The sequence below is a fragment of the Bos indicus x Bos taurus genome, chromosome 10 (assembly GCF_003369695.1).
Source record: "Bos indicus x Bos taurus breed Angus x Brahman F1 hybrid chromosome 10, Bos_hybrid_MaternalHap_v2.0, whole genome shotgun sequence".
Lineage (NCBI taxonomy): Eukaryota > Metazoa > Chordata > Mammalia > Artiodactyla > Bovidae > Bos > Bos indicus x Bos taurus.
In genome coordinates this window covers 45,541,386-45,559,958 of record NC_040085.1, presented here as the reverse complement: position 1 = coordinate 45,559,958, position 18,573 = coordinate 45,541,386, and the positions used below count along the sequence as shown (strand labels likewise).

At 43.6% G+C, this 18,573-nt stretch overlaps 1 protein-coding gene across 2 annotated transcripts in view; it reads left to right on the top strand.

Annotated features, from left to right (window-relative positions):
* LIPC (lipase C, hepatic type) overlaps positions 1-16,300 on the top strand; it is a 186,688-nt gene extending 170,388 nt beyond the window's left edge. The window contains exons 9-11 of one of the 2 annotated variants that reach the window (XM_027553893.1): positions 9,611-9,728; positions 11,291-11,509; positions 16,143-16,300. In XM_027553893.1, the coding sequence (XP_027409694.1) occupies positions 9,611-9,728; positions 11,291-11,509; positions 16,143-16,254 (449 nt within the window). In that variant the 3' untranslated portion in view covers positions 16,255-16,300. The remainder of the gene's footprint in view (positions 1-9,610; positions 9,729-11,290; positions 11,510-16,142) is intronic. The other variant, XM_027553894.1, reaches the window with a different exon arrangement.
* Positions 16,301-18,573: the final 2,273 nt, after the last annotated feature.

Below are 18,573 nucleotides of genomic sequence, written 5' to 3'. Positions count from 1 at the left end.
GGAGGCTATGGCAACCCACTCCAGTATTCTTGCCTGGAAAATCCCAAGGACAGAAGATCCTGGTGGGCTACAGTCCATGGGGTCGCAAAGAGTCAGACACGACTGAGGGAGTAAGCACTCCCAACAATTAGTCAAGTGGTTTTTAATCTCAGTAACCTGCCCATGGTCTGTCTATGGGGTTGAGGGAAGGAGGAGAGGTGGGGAAGGGTCTTGCTTTCTCCTTGAGATCAGCTGGAAAGAGACAGGGTCATTTTTTACCTTCCTGGCAGGGCTGTGCATCTGAAGTGAGGGACTGGGTCCTGCTGGAGGACTTCTACTGGGGGTATGGATATGGGGTCGGGAGGTGAGAGAGTCAAGAGAAGGAAGAGGGGAGGGAAGAGTAGCTGCCACAAGCCGGGCTGAGTTTTTCCCTTGCCAAGGAGTTCAGATGCCTGATCACCACACATGGCTGGTATGAACTCAAAGGAACCCTTTTCTTATGAAGGAGAACCAAGGAATCACATTAGGGCAGCACTATCTCACGCAGCAGTTGCCAAAACCACTGTGCCAGGCCATCACTCCTTCTTCAAGCATAATATGAGCCAGGGTAGGCAGAGGCCCTCCTTCAGGGGGGCTCAGGGGAGACCAACACCCTCCCACACACTGTGCACAGGGTGCTATCTATCCCAAGAAGACAGAAGAGGAGTCCCCTGGAGGCAGCACTTGAGTCTCTTTCTCACCAGCCGCTCATCTTGCTCCAGGGATAGCCAGTGAAAATACGGTGTTGGGACTGTGAGATAAGACTGCCTGAACCAAACCCCCAGCCCCAGAGAGATTCCAGGGATGAGCTGCAGCCTGCACCACACCGTTCCCTCCCCTGGGCCCTCCAAATTCTCCCCAGATCCACCTCAGCCTTTCCAGTCCTAATTTGCTCAGCCTAATTTCACTTGCTGGCAGGGAGCAGAGCCCTTCGGCCACATCGGGTACCCTGGGTACAGCTGGAAATTATGCCCAGATGAGACTCCCACCCATGTGAAAGCCGCTGCTCCTGGGGTGTGCAGCCTGTATATTGCTTGCACTCGTGCACGCTTAGTTGTGTCCAACTCTGTGCGACCCCACGGTCTGTAGCCCACCAGGCTCCTCTCTCCAAGGGATTTCTCAGGCAAGAATATTGGAGCGGGTAGCCCATTTCCAGAGGCTATCTTCCCGACCCAGGGATTGAACCCATGTCTCCTGCATTGACAGGTGGATTCTTTACCACTGTTCCACCTGGGAAGCCCTATATAATGCTACACTAACCATATGTGGCTATTTAAATTACTTAAAATTAAAACCTTGAAACCTCAGTCATACTAGCCGCCTTTCAAATGCTCAACTATGTGGCTGCCATATCAGAGAGTACAGAAATAGACGGTTTCCATCATCTAGAAAGTTCTATTGATAGTGCTGACATCAAGTCTTTAATCTAGGCCCCATAACTGCTCCCCTCCTCAGCCACCATGCCACGATCATTGTGACTTGGGCTCCCAAAGTATATTTCAGTGACCACCTCCAGCCTTTGATGAGTACTTATAGATTCATAAAGGAACAAACTTGCCCATCCCTGGTTACAGAGCATCCACAAGCCACATTTTTCAAGGACATCTAATTGTACTATATATTTCAGTGCAGGGTCTGGCTGGGCAAGATAAACATCGCCTCCTGATTGTAGTTGCAGAAAGGATGACTAACTTGGTTCTCATTCCTCTGGCTCCCAAGATATTTTGACAAAACCATCAAAGGATCTATTTTCTACAACCATACACCAGAATTCGGGTAAACATGGAAGAGGACAGCAGGAGTAGAAAGAGAATTGGGAAACAGTCGCCGAGGGAAACGAGGCAATTTATCGCCCACTTCCAATCTCACCCTTTTGGAAGGAAATTTTGCTAGTTTGGGAGCCTTTTTTTTTTTTTCGAGAAGGAGGCGGGAAACAAACCTGTATGTAGTTCTGCTAGCAAGCACCTTATCTAATTTAATCCTCACAGCAACTGGAGGCGGTAATGGGGTGGAAGAGAAGAAAGCAGCACTCAGGGGAGCTTACTAGGTTCAGGCACTATGCTGGATGTGTTGCATCAATTATTTCATTTATCATTTAATCCTCACAACAACTTACAGACAGAGAGAGATGGAGATGGAAGGGGGGAGACTGATGTTGCCTAATTTTCCAACAGATAAATTGAGATTCAGTGAGGCTAAATCACCTCCCCAAAGCCACCCAGCTTATAAGGAGCAAATGTTATGCTGAAAACTTGTACACTGGTGCTGAATCGAATCTCAGACAGAGTTTTGGGTGAAGTAGAAAAGAAGAGCTTTATTGCTTTGCTAGGGAAAGGGGGCCACAGCTGGCTAATGCCCTCAAAACTGTGTGTCCCAACTGGGGCAAGATAGTGAGAAGTTTTATAGTAATTGTTCAAAAAGGGTATGATCAGCTCGTGGACATTCTTCTGCTGGGCTGCTGGTGACGTAAGTGGGAGTCAGCATCATCAACCAGTTGCTCTGGGGTCTACATGCTTGTGGGCAGCACACCATTGTTATACCTTCTTCCACCTGGAGTGGGTTTCCAGTATCTGCAAGATGGGTAAAGGACACTGTGGTGTGTATCCCTTGATGAGGAAACAGGACCTTGCCCCCAAGGCTGCACTGTTGTTTCCCCTGACTGTTAGTTTCTCCCTGGTCTCGAATCCCCTCCCTCCCCTAATTAGCAACTGCTGGAATCTGCCCGTTGGAACTCAGGGAAGTTCATGGAGGCTGAATGAAGGCTGTTTCCTATAATCAAAGAAGTGGGGGACACAGAAAGACCTTGTGCCCAGGAGCCCCACAGAGCCCTGCACAGTGCCAAACATAATGTTTGACCCCAGGTCTCCCCCATTCCATGGGCTTCGCTCCTTTCACCACACATGGCCTAAGCATTAGGACGGAGACCAGTTCACTCAGTACTATTACCAGCTCATTCCTGAGACACAGTAGTCCATCATCCCTCCTCTCCTCCTCGTCCTCCTCCTGCCTGTACTTTCTCCCTGCTCTCTGGGCCCAGCCAGCCAGTGAGAATTCGCACCAGCTGATGAGAGCACTCTTGTCTTCTGGACATATGTATACCTATGGCTGATTCATGTTGATGGATGGCAGAAACTAATACAATATAGTAAAGCAATTATTCTTCAATTAAAAATGGATGAATTGAAAAAAAAAATGCTATCTTAAACTAAAATCAGAAAAACAAAAAAGCCCATTTCTCTTCTTCCCTTGATCCTGTTCTGAGTTCATTCAGCCAGCCCCTGCTAGTGCTGGCTATTCCTACATTAATCCCCTGCTTAAGACCATCATCTCAATTCCATGCTCTTCAGCGTCCCTCTCCGGTTAGAGGCATATAAGATCTAGGAACAAGACCATAGTGCTGCAAGAGAACACAAGATCTCATTCTTACCATCTCCATGAGAGAAAAATCTATACATTCAAAAAAAAAAAAAAGACCTCTCTGATGTTTGCAAAGAGAGTCATAATATCTCCCAAAGCCACTATCTAATGATTCAGAATATTTTCCACGAGATTAAAAAAAAAAAGAAAAAAAATTCCTTTTTTATAAATTTCCATGACCTGGTGCCCATAGTAGCTACCTTGTAAAAAGGAACTTATTTTTTTGTTAAGTGGCATCAGTGGGGTCCACACGAAACTAGGATCCAGGGTTTCTAGGGTGTCTGAGCCCCAGGGGGGCGATCTGGTGAGGAGACTCTCCAGAGGCCTCATACCTCTGCCCCAGGTGGACTTTGCCTGATCTCATCCAAGGTTAACGGGCTATTTCATGCTTTGCACCATTAAGACCTGAAATAACTTCTCCTGCCTGCACTGAGGAACACGTTGTGCTCCCTGCAGTCACAGGATCAAAAGCATTTCCCCGAAATCATTTTTTAAAATCCTTATTAAATATGCCATAAGGTAAAGTGAGCAAAAATTATTCATGTTTTTTTCCTTAATCGTTGGAACAGCATCATTGTCCTGGGGTGTGGTGGGAAATAAAAGGCAAATGGTCTTTTTTATTTTTAAAGGAAAAACACAAAATCCAAAATAAGAACAAATAAATAGTTCTAAACATGAAAATATCTTACATATTACAAAAAATAATTTCAATATTTCTCCCCAGAAGTGGCTTTCCTAGTGCAGGGCAAAAGGAATTCCTTGTGCTATCACTGTGTGATGGGTTTGGGCATCATGCTTCTGCAGACGTGGGTGCCCGTGTTTCTGCACGTCTGTGACCTCCACGATTTACACACCCTTGATGGTTCTGACCGCCTGAACCATCTGCAGGGCACAGGGAGACACTGCAGGGCACAGATAATTCTCATCCATAGGATGTGAGCGCTAACAGAACCTTTGGAATTATCAAAGCCAATCCCTTCCTTCAGAATCGTGGGAACCATGACATCTCAGATATGGAAATTGGTCTCTTCCTACTCACATTTTAAGACCAAAGGAAGACAAAAACCCATCTCCAGTGCAGGGACATGAAACATTTATCCCTGCCCTGGGGGCTGGACATTTAGCAGACCAACAACTGCGAAGCAGCAACAACAGTGATAGCCCAGGATGGATGTCAGTGGATCAGACCCTGCAGGCACTTGGTTTTGGTGGCTTCACAGGAGGCAGGTATAGACTGCAGCTTTTCTTCAGGGCTGTTTGCTGTTTGCTTTCAAAGGGAAGATTCAGCTTGCCAGAACCAGAATCCCAGGACACAGTGGGAAGGACCTTTTGGAATCAGACAGACACCTGGGTTCAGAGTCAGCTCCACTTCTATCTGAGTCACCTTGGACTCCTCTCCAAATCTCTGCTTTCTTGTTGATTAGTCGCTAAGTCATGTCCATCTCTCTGCAATGCCCTGGACTGTAACTAGCCAGGCTCCTCTGTCCATGGGATTTCCCAGGCAAGAATACTAAAGTGGGTTGTCATTTCCTTCTCCAGGGGATCTTCTTGACACAAGGATCGAACCTGCATCTCCTGCGTTGGCAGGAGGCTTCTTTACCGAGTGAGACACCAGTGAATCGCAAATCTCTGCTTCCTTATTTGTAATTCATCGGGATCACTGACACCCCACCTCTCTGGGTCTCAGCAGTAAACAGGACTCTACTCACCTGAGTAGAGAGCAGGCAGAACTCCTTCGACAGGGTGGGTGATAATAAGGAAAGCAACATGGGATGTTTATGCACCTCAAATCTAACAAACAGGGTACTCGGAGAAGCGAAGAGAAGGAATAGCCAAAGAGAATGTAAGCTGTGGAGGAGAAGCTACTGACAGCAGCTCATCAGGGACAGCAGTTACTACAGTCAGGCTTCAAAGCAGGAGGGAGCAGAGAAATACCCTGACCTCTCTCTGCTCTGCCCTGATCTCCTGCTGGTGCGTCCTCAGTGGGTCAGTGTGAACCAGAAGCCATCCAATAAGGAAGCCAGGAGATGAGGCTCTGGGGGTCACATCCTGGGGTCCAGAACTGGGTAGAGAGTGGACCAGGACAGCAGGGGTAGGTGTAGAAAATGCAGTCTTACCGTGTTATCCTCATTTAGTCTGGAGGACAAAAATAATGTATGCAAAGCACTTAGTATAGGGCTTCCCTGGTGGCTCAGCGGTAAAGAATCCACCTGCCAATGCAGGAGATGTGGCTTCGATCTCTGGGTAGGGAAGATCCCCTGGAGAAGGAAATGGCAACCCACTCCAGTATTCTTGCCTGGGAAATCCCATGGACAGAGGAGCCTGGTGGGTTACAGTCCAGGGTGTTGCAAAGAGTCTGACACGACTTAGCGACTCAACAACAACAACAACAAGCACTTAGTATGTAGCCTGATGTTTTAGCAGGATCTCAACAAGTGGAAGCAATATTCTGATTAGTCCTATTCACAATTAGGCTCTTTAATGTAACATGTGTTCGCCTTGTTTTCACACAAAAAGCCCCAGAAGCACTCCTTAGATTCCCAATGTGTGCTGTGAATCGCTGAGGTTCAAGTGTTAACACGACCCCAACACTGCCCTCAAGGGGAGAAGATCCTGGACACTGATGCCCATGAGACTGGATAGGAGGTGACAAGGGTCACAGAAGTGATCTGCTTCCCAGCTGCAAAGCACCTCTAAGGCCAGGACCACAGCTTCTGGTTCTGTTATCTTTCTTAATACTTTTAAAAACTTTTCTTTTTCCAAGAAGAGTCTAATTAGAATACATACTCATGGCAGAAAATGTGGAACTTGCAGAAAATCACAAAAAAGATAATAAAAGTTACTTCTCTCCCCTCCCCAGAGATAATCACTTAATATTTTTGCAAATCTCCCTCCTTCTGTGCATTCTGTTTTATTAGAATTAGTCTCATGTTAGATGTACCATGTGTATCCTGATGGCTGGTTGGGGTTTTTTCCCCACTTCTTTCATAAGCATTGAAACCATTCCAAAAATATCTTGTAATCACTTCATAAGAGTAAATCACGTTTGGGAATATGAACTTGAAATCAGCAGACTAAAGTCTAATTGCAGCTTCACTAGTTCATAGGTTCACGACAATGGACAAGTTACTCAAATTTCCTGAGCTTCAGCTTCTTCATTTGTAAAATGATGCAAAGGGAGGTTAAAGTAGGCATCTTACAAAGTTGTAGAAAAGAGAAATGAAATAATTTTGAGAAACAATAGTTAAGTGTCTGGAACAAAACAAAGAGCTAAATGGTAATTCTAATAATTGTCATTATTAGCCCATAGTCATTTCTCTATTGGTGAATATTTAGGGTGTCTTTAATTTATTTTTAATTAAAAATTCTTTTATGATGTCTTTGAACTTCAACCTCTTTCCACACATGAACATTTTCCTTAGGGTATATAAAGCTATTGGTCCTGGGTATAAACATTTAAAAGTTCGAGTTCTGGAGTCAGGTGGCCTGGACTTACGTCATAGCTATGCTACTTACTAGCTGTGTGATACTGGAAAAATCACTTAACCTCTCTGTGCTTCAGTTTCCTCTTCTCTTAAATGAAATAATAATAGTATCACCTGTCATAAGGATTAAATGAGATAAAAATACAAAGTGCCAGGCACAGGTAAACAAAATAAATGTTAGTCAATGTATTACCATGGATACAGCCAATTACACTATTTTATTCACTGGGCTGGGTAGTAGATTTCTAATGAATACATATTAAACTGGTTGTTATGAGTTCCTTACATACTCTGGAAGATTCTCTGCCTCCTTGTTTGGGAATTAACTAGAGACCAGTTCTCTCGTGTCATCCTGTCCACAGTCTACCCCACACCCCCAATGCCTTGTCTCATATCTTTTTGTCTCAGTTCAACTTACAAGTTGAACTTACAAGTTCAACTTACAAGTTCAACTTACAAGTTCAACTTCAACTTGTTCAACTTCAACTATTTACTTGTTACAAAGTTCCCTAGGCAGACCCCAAATAGCATAAGATCTCTCCAGAGGCTTCTGGGATGATAGACCAGAGTCTCTGTCTCCACCACTGTCATTCAAGGGTTTAGGGATCCTTCCTGGGGTCCCTCAGTCCTTCTCTTATTTCTCACCCACAGCCTCACAGTCTTGAGAGCATCTAACTATTTTATTCCAGGCTGGAATATTTGAGCACCTATTATGCAGAGGACTGCAGCCAATCCACTGCAAAACCCAAACGGGAAAATGGGCTTATGCCAAAGGTTAGAGTTGTGTAAATAACCCAGAAACCCAGCAATACAGGCACACAGAACCCTGCAGCTGATGTGTTGGCAATGTGCCATTAGCCACCGCTGCTGCCAGGTCTGTGTAGCTACCAACCTCCAGTGGAAATGTACCATTTGGGAGTAAGTAGATTGATTCCTGAGGATGGTGAATTTCCACATGCTGGGTGCATGGAATGGATAATCAAGTGGTAAGTTCCATGATCTATGCTTTCCAGAAGGAATTCTACAACAAAGCTGAGAACTCCAATTTTGAATTCTCTGGGGTGATTTCCATCTTCCTAATGTTCATACACATCCTGATATTCCCAAATTGTCAGTTCATGCATCCCACACATGTTTATTAAGCAACTACTATGTGCAAGCACTGTATCAGGATTAGTAGATTAATCATTATCTAGAACGGAAAAAGCAAATAACAACAAGTAATCATATGTCCCCTATCCTTTGCCCAGGGCAGACAGCAGTCCTCCTAAGAGCCTAGACATGGTCTCACAGCCCATCTCAACATGGGGCCCCAGGCAGTCCTACCAATCAAGTTGACATGCCATATTAAGCCTGTTTAAGCTAAAGAGCTACAAGTACTTAGAGAATATGGAGACAGCAAGATAAAGAAGTCCAAGCAGCCATCAGTTATTTGGAAATGAGGTGGGATAATTTTGAAAAGAGCCCCACAGCTGGTTGATGTAACAGTGCAGGCTGAGCAAGGCAATTGATCCAGGCCGTGAGCACAGACTCTGCTATGGGACCCTGAGCAGGTCACTTCACCTCTCTAGCCCTGGTTTTGTTCTTTATAAAATGAGGCTGATAGTACTTCCCTGATATTCAGTGGTAAAGCACCCGCCTGCAATGCAGGGGACATGGGTTTGATCCCTGCTCCAGGAAGATTCCACATTCCTCAGAGCAACTAAACCCATGCCCCACAACTCCTGAGCCTGTACACCTAGACTGTGCTCCTCAACGAGAAGCCAGCGAAATGAGAAACCGTTCACTGCAGCAAAGAGTGGCCCCACCCCCGCAACTAGAGAACGTCCACGTGCAGCAACAAAGACCCAGTGCAGCCAAAAATAAAATAAATAAAATGTTTTAAATGAGGCTGATAATTGCAATACCCTCCTCCTAGGGTCATTATGATGAGTAACTGAGATGATGCCATGCAAAATGTTTAACAACACCTGTCTGATAGTAAGTCATTTGCTTTTATTAGCTAAATATAGGCTATGTTTAGGTAAAGAAGAATAAAATTAATTTCCCTATTCCAAACAACACAGAACAAGGACATTCTGGACACTTGAAAAGATAGGACAATTTTAGGCCCAGGTACTAGAACTGGTTGTCTTATTTCTATCAGGAAATGTGCTGTTGAACCCCACAAAACCAGTTTCCAAGCCCCAGAAGGCAGAGATGTGGTCATCACGGCATATTTCTTGGCTGTTGCTCTGTCCCACCCTAAAACTAACACCATCAAATACAAGCAAAAGTGAAAACAACAATGTGTTCTCTTGCTTTTGTCAGCGGCCTCAAAGGCAGTCTATCCTTTCATTTATAAACGGGGACCCCTGCTAAGTACGTGGAATGGTATAACAGAACTTCATCTAGAAATATATAGAATACAAACTATACTCCTATTCTGCCTTCTTTCTTTTTTTTTGCTGGATAATACTTATTATATTACAAACATAAGTCCTCTTAGACATTAAAGAAATTCAGAGAAGGAAAAAAAGGAAAATAAAAAAACTTTCAGAATTCCACCACCCAGAAAACAAATTGGGCTATCTATTCATCCATACTTTTCTCTCTGCTTTCTTAAATTTTAAAAAATACAAGATTTTTTATTTTAAAAATTTCTGCTTACGTTGTCTTTCTCTCTCCGTCGCCATCCCACCCCCCTCCAGTTTATCATTACCAGTTCAAGATTCAGTTCATCAACCAAACTGAGAACCCTGTAGAACCAACTTTCACCGTGTCATTCCTCGGAACAAGAGGGGAGAGGCAGAAGATCCCCATCACTCTGTGAGTATGAGATACAGCCCCGTCTGTGGTGAGGACAGGCTTAGTTTTCTCACAGGCTCTGGATGGACTCTGCTTTCCAAGGGTCGGGCCAGGCACAGCTCACTCTTCTCAGCCCAGTATGAGTGTCCCAGACACCCTGTCTGACGGGACATCGGCCCACGCTCGGCACCTTGTCACGCCTCCTCGGCCTCGCCCAGTCCCAGCCATTACTTTATGTCGCTGCCACCTGTGTTTGTGATGGGCCCGAAGCCACAGGGGCCGAATGTAAAGGGGAACCAGAGGTGGCCAGTCTAGGAGGAATGCTGAGAGCAGGCGCAGGACACATTCCTGTCCCCAGGAAGGCCCTGAGCACCTTTCCAGAGAGTTCCGAAAACCATAACCCGGAAATAAAACTGGTCTCATGCAACTTGGCACGAATTTTCCACTCAGTCAGCCTGCACTGCCAGCCCTCCCCACCTGTCCTTTGCCCTGCTACACACCTGCTCACAACACAGGCAGTGGCTTCACGCCTCCTGCACAAGCTGGCCAGCTTCACCGGCCGCTTTATTTCAGCATCTCCACCCTTAGCATGGGCTCTCCTTGGGAAGTGACACCAGCCTTCATCTGCTCCAGGGACGGTTCTCAGCCTCCTGAAAATCACCCCTGATTTTGAACCTCCAATCATCCCACGGGTTCAGTCACTCAGCAAGGAGGTGTCAGTGCTCTGCACTAGAGGTAGAGAGGACCCTATCCTTAGGGTGCTCCCAGCCTAGTGGGGTGGGTGGATTCCTAAATGGTGCTTTGCACATTCCTGCAGGAAGAGCTAAGATGAGCTGAGCCAGGGAATCCTCCAGCCACCTGTCTCACCCTAAATCCAGTGTTAACTCTGCACCATCCCAAATCTCTCCCTGGGGGAGCAGGGATTGTTCTAAGTAGTGGAAAGAGTGCCTGACTGCTCTGTCAATATTGGGACATTTTAATGTCTTGGAGATTAGTGAGTAAAGCTGATAATGAAACCTAAGGATCTGCATTTAAATTTTGCTCCAAACTGGTACATCCCTTTTATATATGGTTTTCTATTACTGCTATACTTGTTGTCTTAATGGAAGTTTCTATTTATGTTGGGGAGGAAGAAAAGCACTGATCTGGAGAGAAGACTGTAGTGTGGTGCTCATGTATTGATCATGAACCTACAGAACCTACAGAGAGCTGTATTGCCCAGAGACACCTGCCTTTTTTGGAGGCAGTTCTCCTGATGTATTAAGCTAGAGATTAGGAAGCCTGAGCTAAACAAAGTTAACTAGATTCATCACTGCAGAACACTTGCAACCTTTTAAACATGCTATCACAGAAAATAAGATGGTTTTCCCAGTATTACTGCTCTGGAAAACCCTTTTTTATCCTGGCACATCTATTGCTATCTCTATTAATAGTCTGTCCACCACCACTTTGGGAAATGCAGCAGAAAAGACCATCATGAGTCATTCAGGCAAATCTAACACATCCTGAAAATCCCATCCTGAAAGCATCACTTTGCCGTTACAAATCAACTGACTATGTCTGGTTTCCTTTGTATCTTCAAGGAGCAAAGGAATTACTAGTAATGAAACCTATTCCTTTCTAATAACATTGGATGTGGATATTGGGGAACTGATCATGATCAAGTTCAAGTGGGAAAACCGCATGGTGTGGTCCAATGTCTGGAATACGGTCCAAACCATCATCCCTTGGGGAAGAGGGTCCCTTCACTCAGGCCTTGCTCTGAAGAGCATCAGCGTCAAAGTGGGAGAAACACAGCAAAGGTGAGTGCTTTTTCAACCTCCTCCTAACATCTGTTGAGCATCTACCTACATCAGTACTCTCACAATTTAATACTTGCATTTATCTTATGAAGTGGGCCTTGTTATGTTCCAACGATGGCATACAGATGCTCAAAAAGGTGCAATGACCATCCTGAGTTCCCAAAGCCACAGGTGGAAGGACCAAGATTTACACCCAGGTCTCTGATTCCCATCTAGCCTCTTTCCTCTGTGCTCCCCAGCCCCCAGTTAACAGCTACCTGCCTCCAGAGTCTGAGAACCACTCCCTGGCCCAGTGCTCTTCAGATTTCACCACGTGCTGGCCCAAGGACCACATTTTGAACAGCAAGGACCTAGAAGTGACATTTCTTCTTTGTTGTTTACCCAGAGAAATGCTTTTAGCAGATCACAATCTCAAAATCTCACCCTGAAGTGGCACCTTTCAAATCTTAGAATGCCAAGGGATTGCTGGGAAGCTTATGATACATGCAGAATTCCCAGACCCACCTGAAGAGCTTCTGACTGGCTGTGGTCTATGGAGGACCACACATTTGGTAATAAGAGCCCTAGGAAATTCTGGTGTGGACCAGCGGGTTACCCTCAGGAGGTATGGTTCTGTGTGACTGAATATCTCCCTTGGCCCACGGTGGGGGTTGAGGGCAGGGGTGGGTTGAGGGCAGGGAGTTAAGGCAAGAAAGGATGTCCAGCGGCTCCCTCAGTCCTCTCAGCAGAGCAAAGGGATGCTCGGTATATTTTCCCAGGGCTGCCGTGCTTTTCTGTGGTTCTGCAGTTCCGCAGACCCTCTTCTGTCTCCTCCCCACTCTATTCAGGAAATGTGTCTCTCCTTTCCTACTGCCCTCTGTTGAGCAGCCCGCTTTCTCTCTGGAGTGTGGCCAGCGGAGCTGAAGAGCAGCACGCCCCTCACCTCTGAACTGCTCTCCTCCCTTACCCCTGGGGTGTCGCTACTAGCAGCCGCCCGTGGCAGATTTATGCCCCGAGTCCCTCACACAACCGCACTGTGAGATTTTATCTCCCTGGGATACAAAATCCTGGCAATTACTAAAAGCATACTCTGCAGTCAGCCGACAGATTTCTCCACATGATCAATTTGAGAAAATTAAACTGCTTCTCTCCTCTTCAGCGCTTAGCTATTCTTGCATGACTTGTTGGCCCTTTAGAGCAGCTCAGCTTCTGGGCATCAACCCTCCCCGGATTCTCTCAGCTAGAGAGTAAATCCTCAGTTTTAGAGGCCGCTCGCCATGACAGTTCTAGGTGCCTCGACCCGAATGATAGTATAAAACACAGGGCTGCCTTCTCCCCTGGTGCTTACCCACACAGCTCTGCAGAAGGAAAGAAGGGAGGAATGAGAGCAGTGTTCCAGAGCCTTGCTGCACCATGGGCTTGAACTAGGGGCTCCAGAGCATTCACCTCACAGAAGCTTCCCAGTGACCCTTTGAAACAGGTAGTATTTTAGGAGCCTGAGGCTCACAGGAGTTACACACCTTGGGGACATTGCTAATACTTGTCTGAGCCCAGGTCTGACTTAGTTCGTCTGACCCATTGCCCATTCGTTGCCTCTGCAGTTTCTAACAGCTCCGCCTCCATTAGTCATGGTCCCATTGATCTGACTTTCTTTAACCTAGCAGTGTTGTAGAGCTGGAAATGAATATATATGCACATCACAGCTTTCCTCAGGGCTATAAGAGGTACATCATGAAAAGGAAGGAAGGGATCTGGGGCCTATAGTTTTTTAAGTTTTTAACTCAGTGCTTCCTATAGGTCTTTGGACGCCATTGGGAACGCCATTGGGAAGAATGCCAAAAAAAAGTCAGAGTTGTGGCTTTGGGCATTAAGAAACTCCAGGACCTAATTAGGAAAATAAGATGCGTTAATTTTACTAATGATCTGCTTCATCCCAGGGTTTCTCAAACTTTAATGTGCACATGAATCATCTGGGAATCATGTTAAAATGTAGGCTCTGCTTCAGTAGGTAGAGATGGAGCCTGAGAGTCTACATTTCTAACAAGCTCCCAGGTGCTGCTGATGCTGCTGGCCCATGGATCACACTCTGAATAGTGAGAGTCTAGTATTGCAGGGTCTAGAAGTCTAAGAAAGACAACGGTTCAGGTTGGTTCTGTGGGTCAGTGTTGCAGCAGGCTTCAGGGAGGCTAAGAGGGATTCCCAGAGAGACAGGCAGTGAGAAGAACAATACGCAGACAGAATCCAATGACCTCTGCATCAGCTGGACCTAAAGTCAAATCTTGATTTCACTGCTTCCACCTATGTCGGCTCAGACAATAACTGTTCCTCTCTGAGACTCAGTTCTTTAGGAACAAATGGGAATTATAATATGTACCTCATGCAGCTAATAACAACTACCAATTTCTGAGTACCTTTTACAAACTAAAATCCCAGAGCTGGGATGCAAACAAACCTCACTATCTTAATCTCTTTGCTAACAATAAGAGAGAGAAAAAAAATGGTTAAGTGACTTGCTCTTTACCTCTGTGGAAGGAGTTGAATGAGAGGTGACTTTCTTCCCCCAAAGCACAAAGTCAGGGGTGAGAGGACTGTTGTAGGGTGAAGACCGAGAGCAGAGAAGATTGGTTCTATAGCAAGACATGAAAAGTGATTGGCTAAACAAAATGAGAAGATATTTGATTGCCTCAGTAATCATACAAACGCAGACCAAAAATCAATGAAATTATCACTGGTGACCCATTAGTTTTGCAGGAGTCACAACACAGATAACATCCAGAGTTAGTAGAGGGGTGGAGAAACGGGCATTCTCATATACTATTCGTGGAAGTATAAATTACAGAGCTTCTGTAGGGGAATTTCATTCAACAACTAACATTTAGTGAACATATATCTTATGCTAGACACTGCTGTGGCTACCGGATATATGGTAGTAAACAGAGTAGATAAAGCCCCTGGTCTCATGGAGCTTATATTATCAAAATTTGACATATGCAGAATCTTGACCCAGAATTTTATGCTAGGTGTCTACCCTGGGGAAATATTCAACATATCCACTAAGGATATCTATGCACTAAAATGTTTGTTGCAGTACTATTTGTAAATACTAACCCATTGGGGAAAATCCAAATCTGCATTAATAGGAAAATGGCTAAATGCACTGTGGTACATTCATACACTGGAATGTTATATAGCAGGTGAGAAAGAATCAAATAGATTTTTTTTTTGAAATATAGTCGATTTATAGTATTTCGGGTATACAGCAAAGTGATTCACCTATCCAGATTCTTTTTCATTATGGGTTATTACAAGATATTGAATATAGTTCTTTGTGCTAAGGTCTTTGATGTCCATCTACTTTATGTAGAGTAGTGTGTATCTGTTAATTCCAAATTCCCAAATTATTCTTCCCTTTCACTTCTCCCTTTGGTAAGCATAAGTTTGTTTTCTATGTCTGTGAGTCTATTTCTGTTTTGTAAACAAGTTCATTTGTATGATATTTTAGATTCCACATATAAGTGATATCATATGGTATTTATCTTTCTGTCTGACTTACTTCACTTAGTATGATCATCTTTAGGCCCATCTGAGAATGAAATAGATGTGTATATACTTATACAAACAGGTCTCCAAGTATGTTATTTGATAATGAGGAAATTTTTTCAGAAAAATTCATACAACATATTTTATATTTGTATATGAACATCCATATAAGTGTAAATGCATAGAAAGAGGTCTGGAAAGACAGAAACCAAACCATGAAAACAGGGAGAGGAGTCATATTAGTGAAAGGTGATGGAGAAGACCTTTAATACTCAACTTTATATATTTCTTTACTATTTGAATTTTTCAAATGCATCCATAATTACAATACTTTTTAATTTTAGATGTTTGATTTAGTAAATACTTGACCTTAGATACATTTTTTTTTTTTAAAAAGAAGCTAAAACTACAATTCTCTGTGACTATTGCTATTTTTCCCCCCCCAAATAGATTCAATTGAAGTCAGTAACACAAAATAGCATCTCAGGCCAAACCAATGGTCAAAGTCATCAGCTGTTGGTCTCCAAGAGAGACCCAGAACCCATGGTGATGTCCTTTGTGGCTGGAAGATCAAATAAAAGGGAAGGGCAGGCTTACACTGCTGAGCCAGGCAGATGCTGGTGACAGTGGCCTCATGCCCAGGTACCTTTAAGAAGGCTGTTGACAAACTGGAGTGTGTCCAAAGAAGGAAGGCTGGGAGCGAAGCCTGCCTGTGAGGAACAGTTGAAGAAAGTGCGAATGTTTGCCTTGGAGACAGGGTCATGTAGTGAAAGAAACAATTGTTACTCTCAAATCTTTGATGAGCTGTATAAGGCAGAACAAAGCAGGACTGCCCTAGGACTTTGAGTTCTTTACAGAAGTGAAATATCACACCATGAAGAGCTCCTGGAAGCCTTACACAGATTGCTTTAACTGATTTGGCTTTTGTTTTTCTCTGAAGTTATAAAAATATTTGCGGTCTTAAAGACCTAGCTTTTTTGTTTTTTTTTTTTTCTTTTAAAAAAAATAGCATAAAGTTCATGTTACATGAATTGAGTATTTAACAAAGGACGAAACATTTCAATAAGCTCCACCCAAAGCTTAGTGCTATGTTTGTTTGATGTTTCCTATGCAGAATGACATTTTGCTCAGAAAACATGAATGATCTACTACTTCACCCAGCCCGGGAGAAAACCTTTGTGAGATGTGAAGCAAACTCTGAAACACTGAAACGAAAGATCAGATGAGCTTTAATGAAGACCCAGTGTGAAGAATAAATGATTTTATACCTTATCTGGAATGGTTGCTTTGTTTGGAAACCAAAGTTACATAAAGAATCTTGCATAAAGCTTTAATAGGATTTAGATTTAAAAGGGAGCTCATTTCACTGTTATTAACTGAGATTTTCCAAACTGTTATGTAACTATATTCAAATATTAGTGTAACCAGAAATTTCCCAATTTTCTGACTAATTGGTAATATATGCAAATAAGTACAAATTCAAGAGCCATCTGAGATCCACTGTTCTAATTTAAAATGTCTTTTACAATTAAGTCAAATTTCCCATATTTCCTGCTAGTTTGTTCTGATCAGTTTTTTGAAGCATGCTGGAAAGGTACTTCTTTACAATATAACTAGCACTTCCATAAAGTGAAATTCCAGTTAATCACAGCTGTGTGTCCCAAAGCACATACCCTTTAAGACCATTCAGCTCACCCAAAGAAAAAAAATTCTACTTAAACTAAGAGTTTCCATCAAACAAATCATACAATTATTTCCCTGAACCAAACTGAGAGTAGTAGAATTCTCCTAAAACTACTAATGATAACCATAAAAGCTGGGCAGTTGGTCACTGTAATGATTAAATTACTATTTAAGTACCATTTTCCTCTTTTACTAATGCTTGCTACAAAAGCTAATGGAAAACTTGGACTATCTCAAAGACTTAGATATCAAATCTCACAGTGCCCAATAAATGAAATAATGATGCTTTGACCAGCAAATTCCACCACAGAGCATGTGAAGGAAATACTAGATCTGGCAATTACTTGGATCTGTGTTTCACGTAATTCAGAGAGGAGAATCTCACTATGCACGTCAAAGCCTCACCTGACCTTGGCATAGCCCCAGCTCTACACAGTTCGTCATTCACATGCTCTTCCCCAGAGCAGGACTCCTGCAGACAAAAGTCCTGAAGAGATGTCTGCCTCTGATGAAATCAATTGCATGATTCACTTTTATTTTTCTTGGAAGGACCCACAGAACTAAAGGATGTCGGGCAGGAAGGACAGCTGGGTCAAGGCTGTATACTGTGTCCTGAATGCTACTCTTGACTGCAAAAGCATCTGACTGCCCTTTTGGCTATTGTGTGTGTCTAGAAATATTAGATACTAAAATGAACAATGTTTTCCATTATGTCAGAAATACTAAAATTTACAATAAGATAACCTTTGCATTAGATTAGCATGTTTTATCATTGACTATCCAGAGAAAACTTTAAATATCCCTTTTTGGGACTTCCGTGGTGGTCCAGTGGTTAAGAACCCATCTGCCAATGCCTTCCTTGCTCTGGGAAGACCCGACGTTGCCTTGGAGCAACTAAGTCCATGCACTACAACTGAGTCTATGCTCTGGAGCCCACAAACCACAACTACTAAAGCCCGCACACCCTAAAGCCCATGTTCCACAATAAGAGAAGCCACCAGAATGAGAATCCTGGTCACCACAGCTAGAGAAAGCCCGCTCACAACAACGAAGATCCAGCACAGTCAAAAATATAATAATTAAATTTAAAAATTTTTAAACACCACTTTTTATATATATTCTTTTGCTATATACCCTGTAGAATCTATGTACAAGTCAAAGGATACTCCTATCAGCCTTGAAACATCACAACCAGAAACAGTACACATATTCACCCATGCAATGCAATGAACTGTGGTATATACTTACTAATGGTTGTTAAACAGCAGCAAAAAAGATGACCCAAAGCTACACACATAACAAGATAAGGCTGAGTCTAGAGTGAGACCAGAGAAGCATCGAGGCAGCAGAATTTAAGGAAGCACTGTGGGCTTATGCATTTACACAAACACACAAAATATATATGTAGTATGTCACAAGGAGAGCTAAAGTGTACCATTAATGATAGATAAAATAGGTGGTAAAGGACTCAGTGGTTAAGAATCCACCTGCCAGTGCAGGAGACAGAGATTTGATCCCGTGTCCAGTAAGATCCCAAATGCCGCAGGACAGCTAAGCCCACGCGCTGGAACTGCTGAGCCCACGCACCCCAGAGCCTGTGCTGTGCCAGAGGGAAGTGGCCAAGGGAAGCCACTGCCATGAGAAGCCCGAGCACCGCAACGAGAGAGAGCAGCCACCACTTGCCACAACTAGAGAAAGCCCATGCACAGCAACAAAGACCCAGCTCAGCCAAGAATTTAAAAATAAATAATAAGTTTTTCTAATTAAATTAAGTTAAAAAATAAAACCAATTTTATTAAAAAAAAAAAAAAAAGATAGGTGGTAAAATACTAAATGAAATCAATAACACCCCTGGCCCAAGA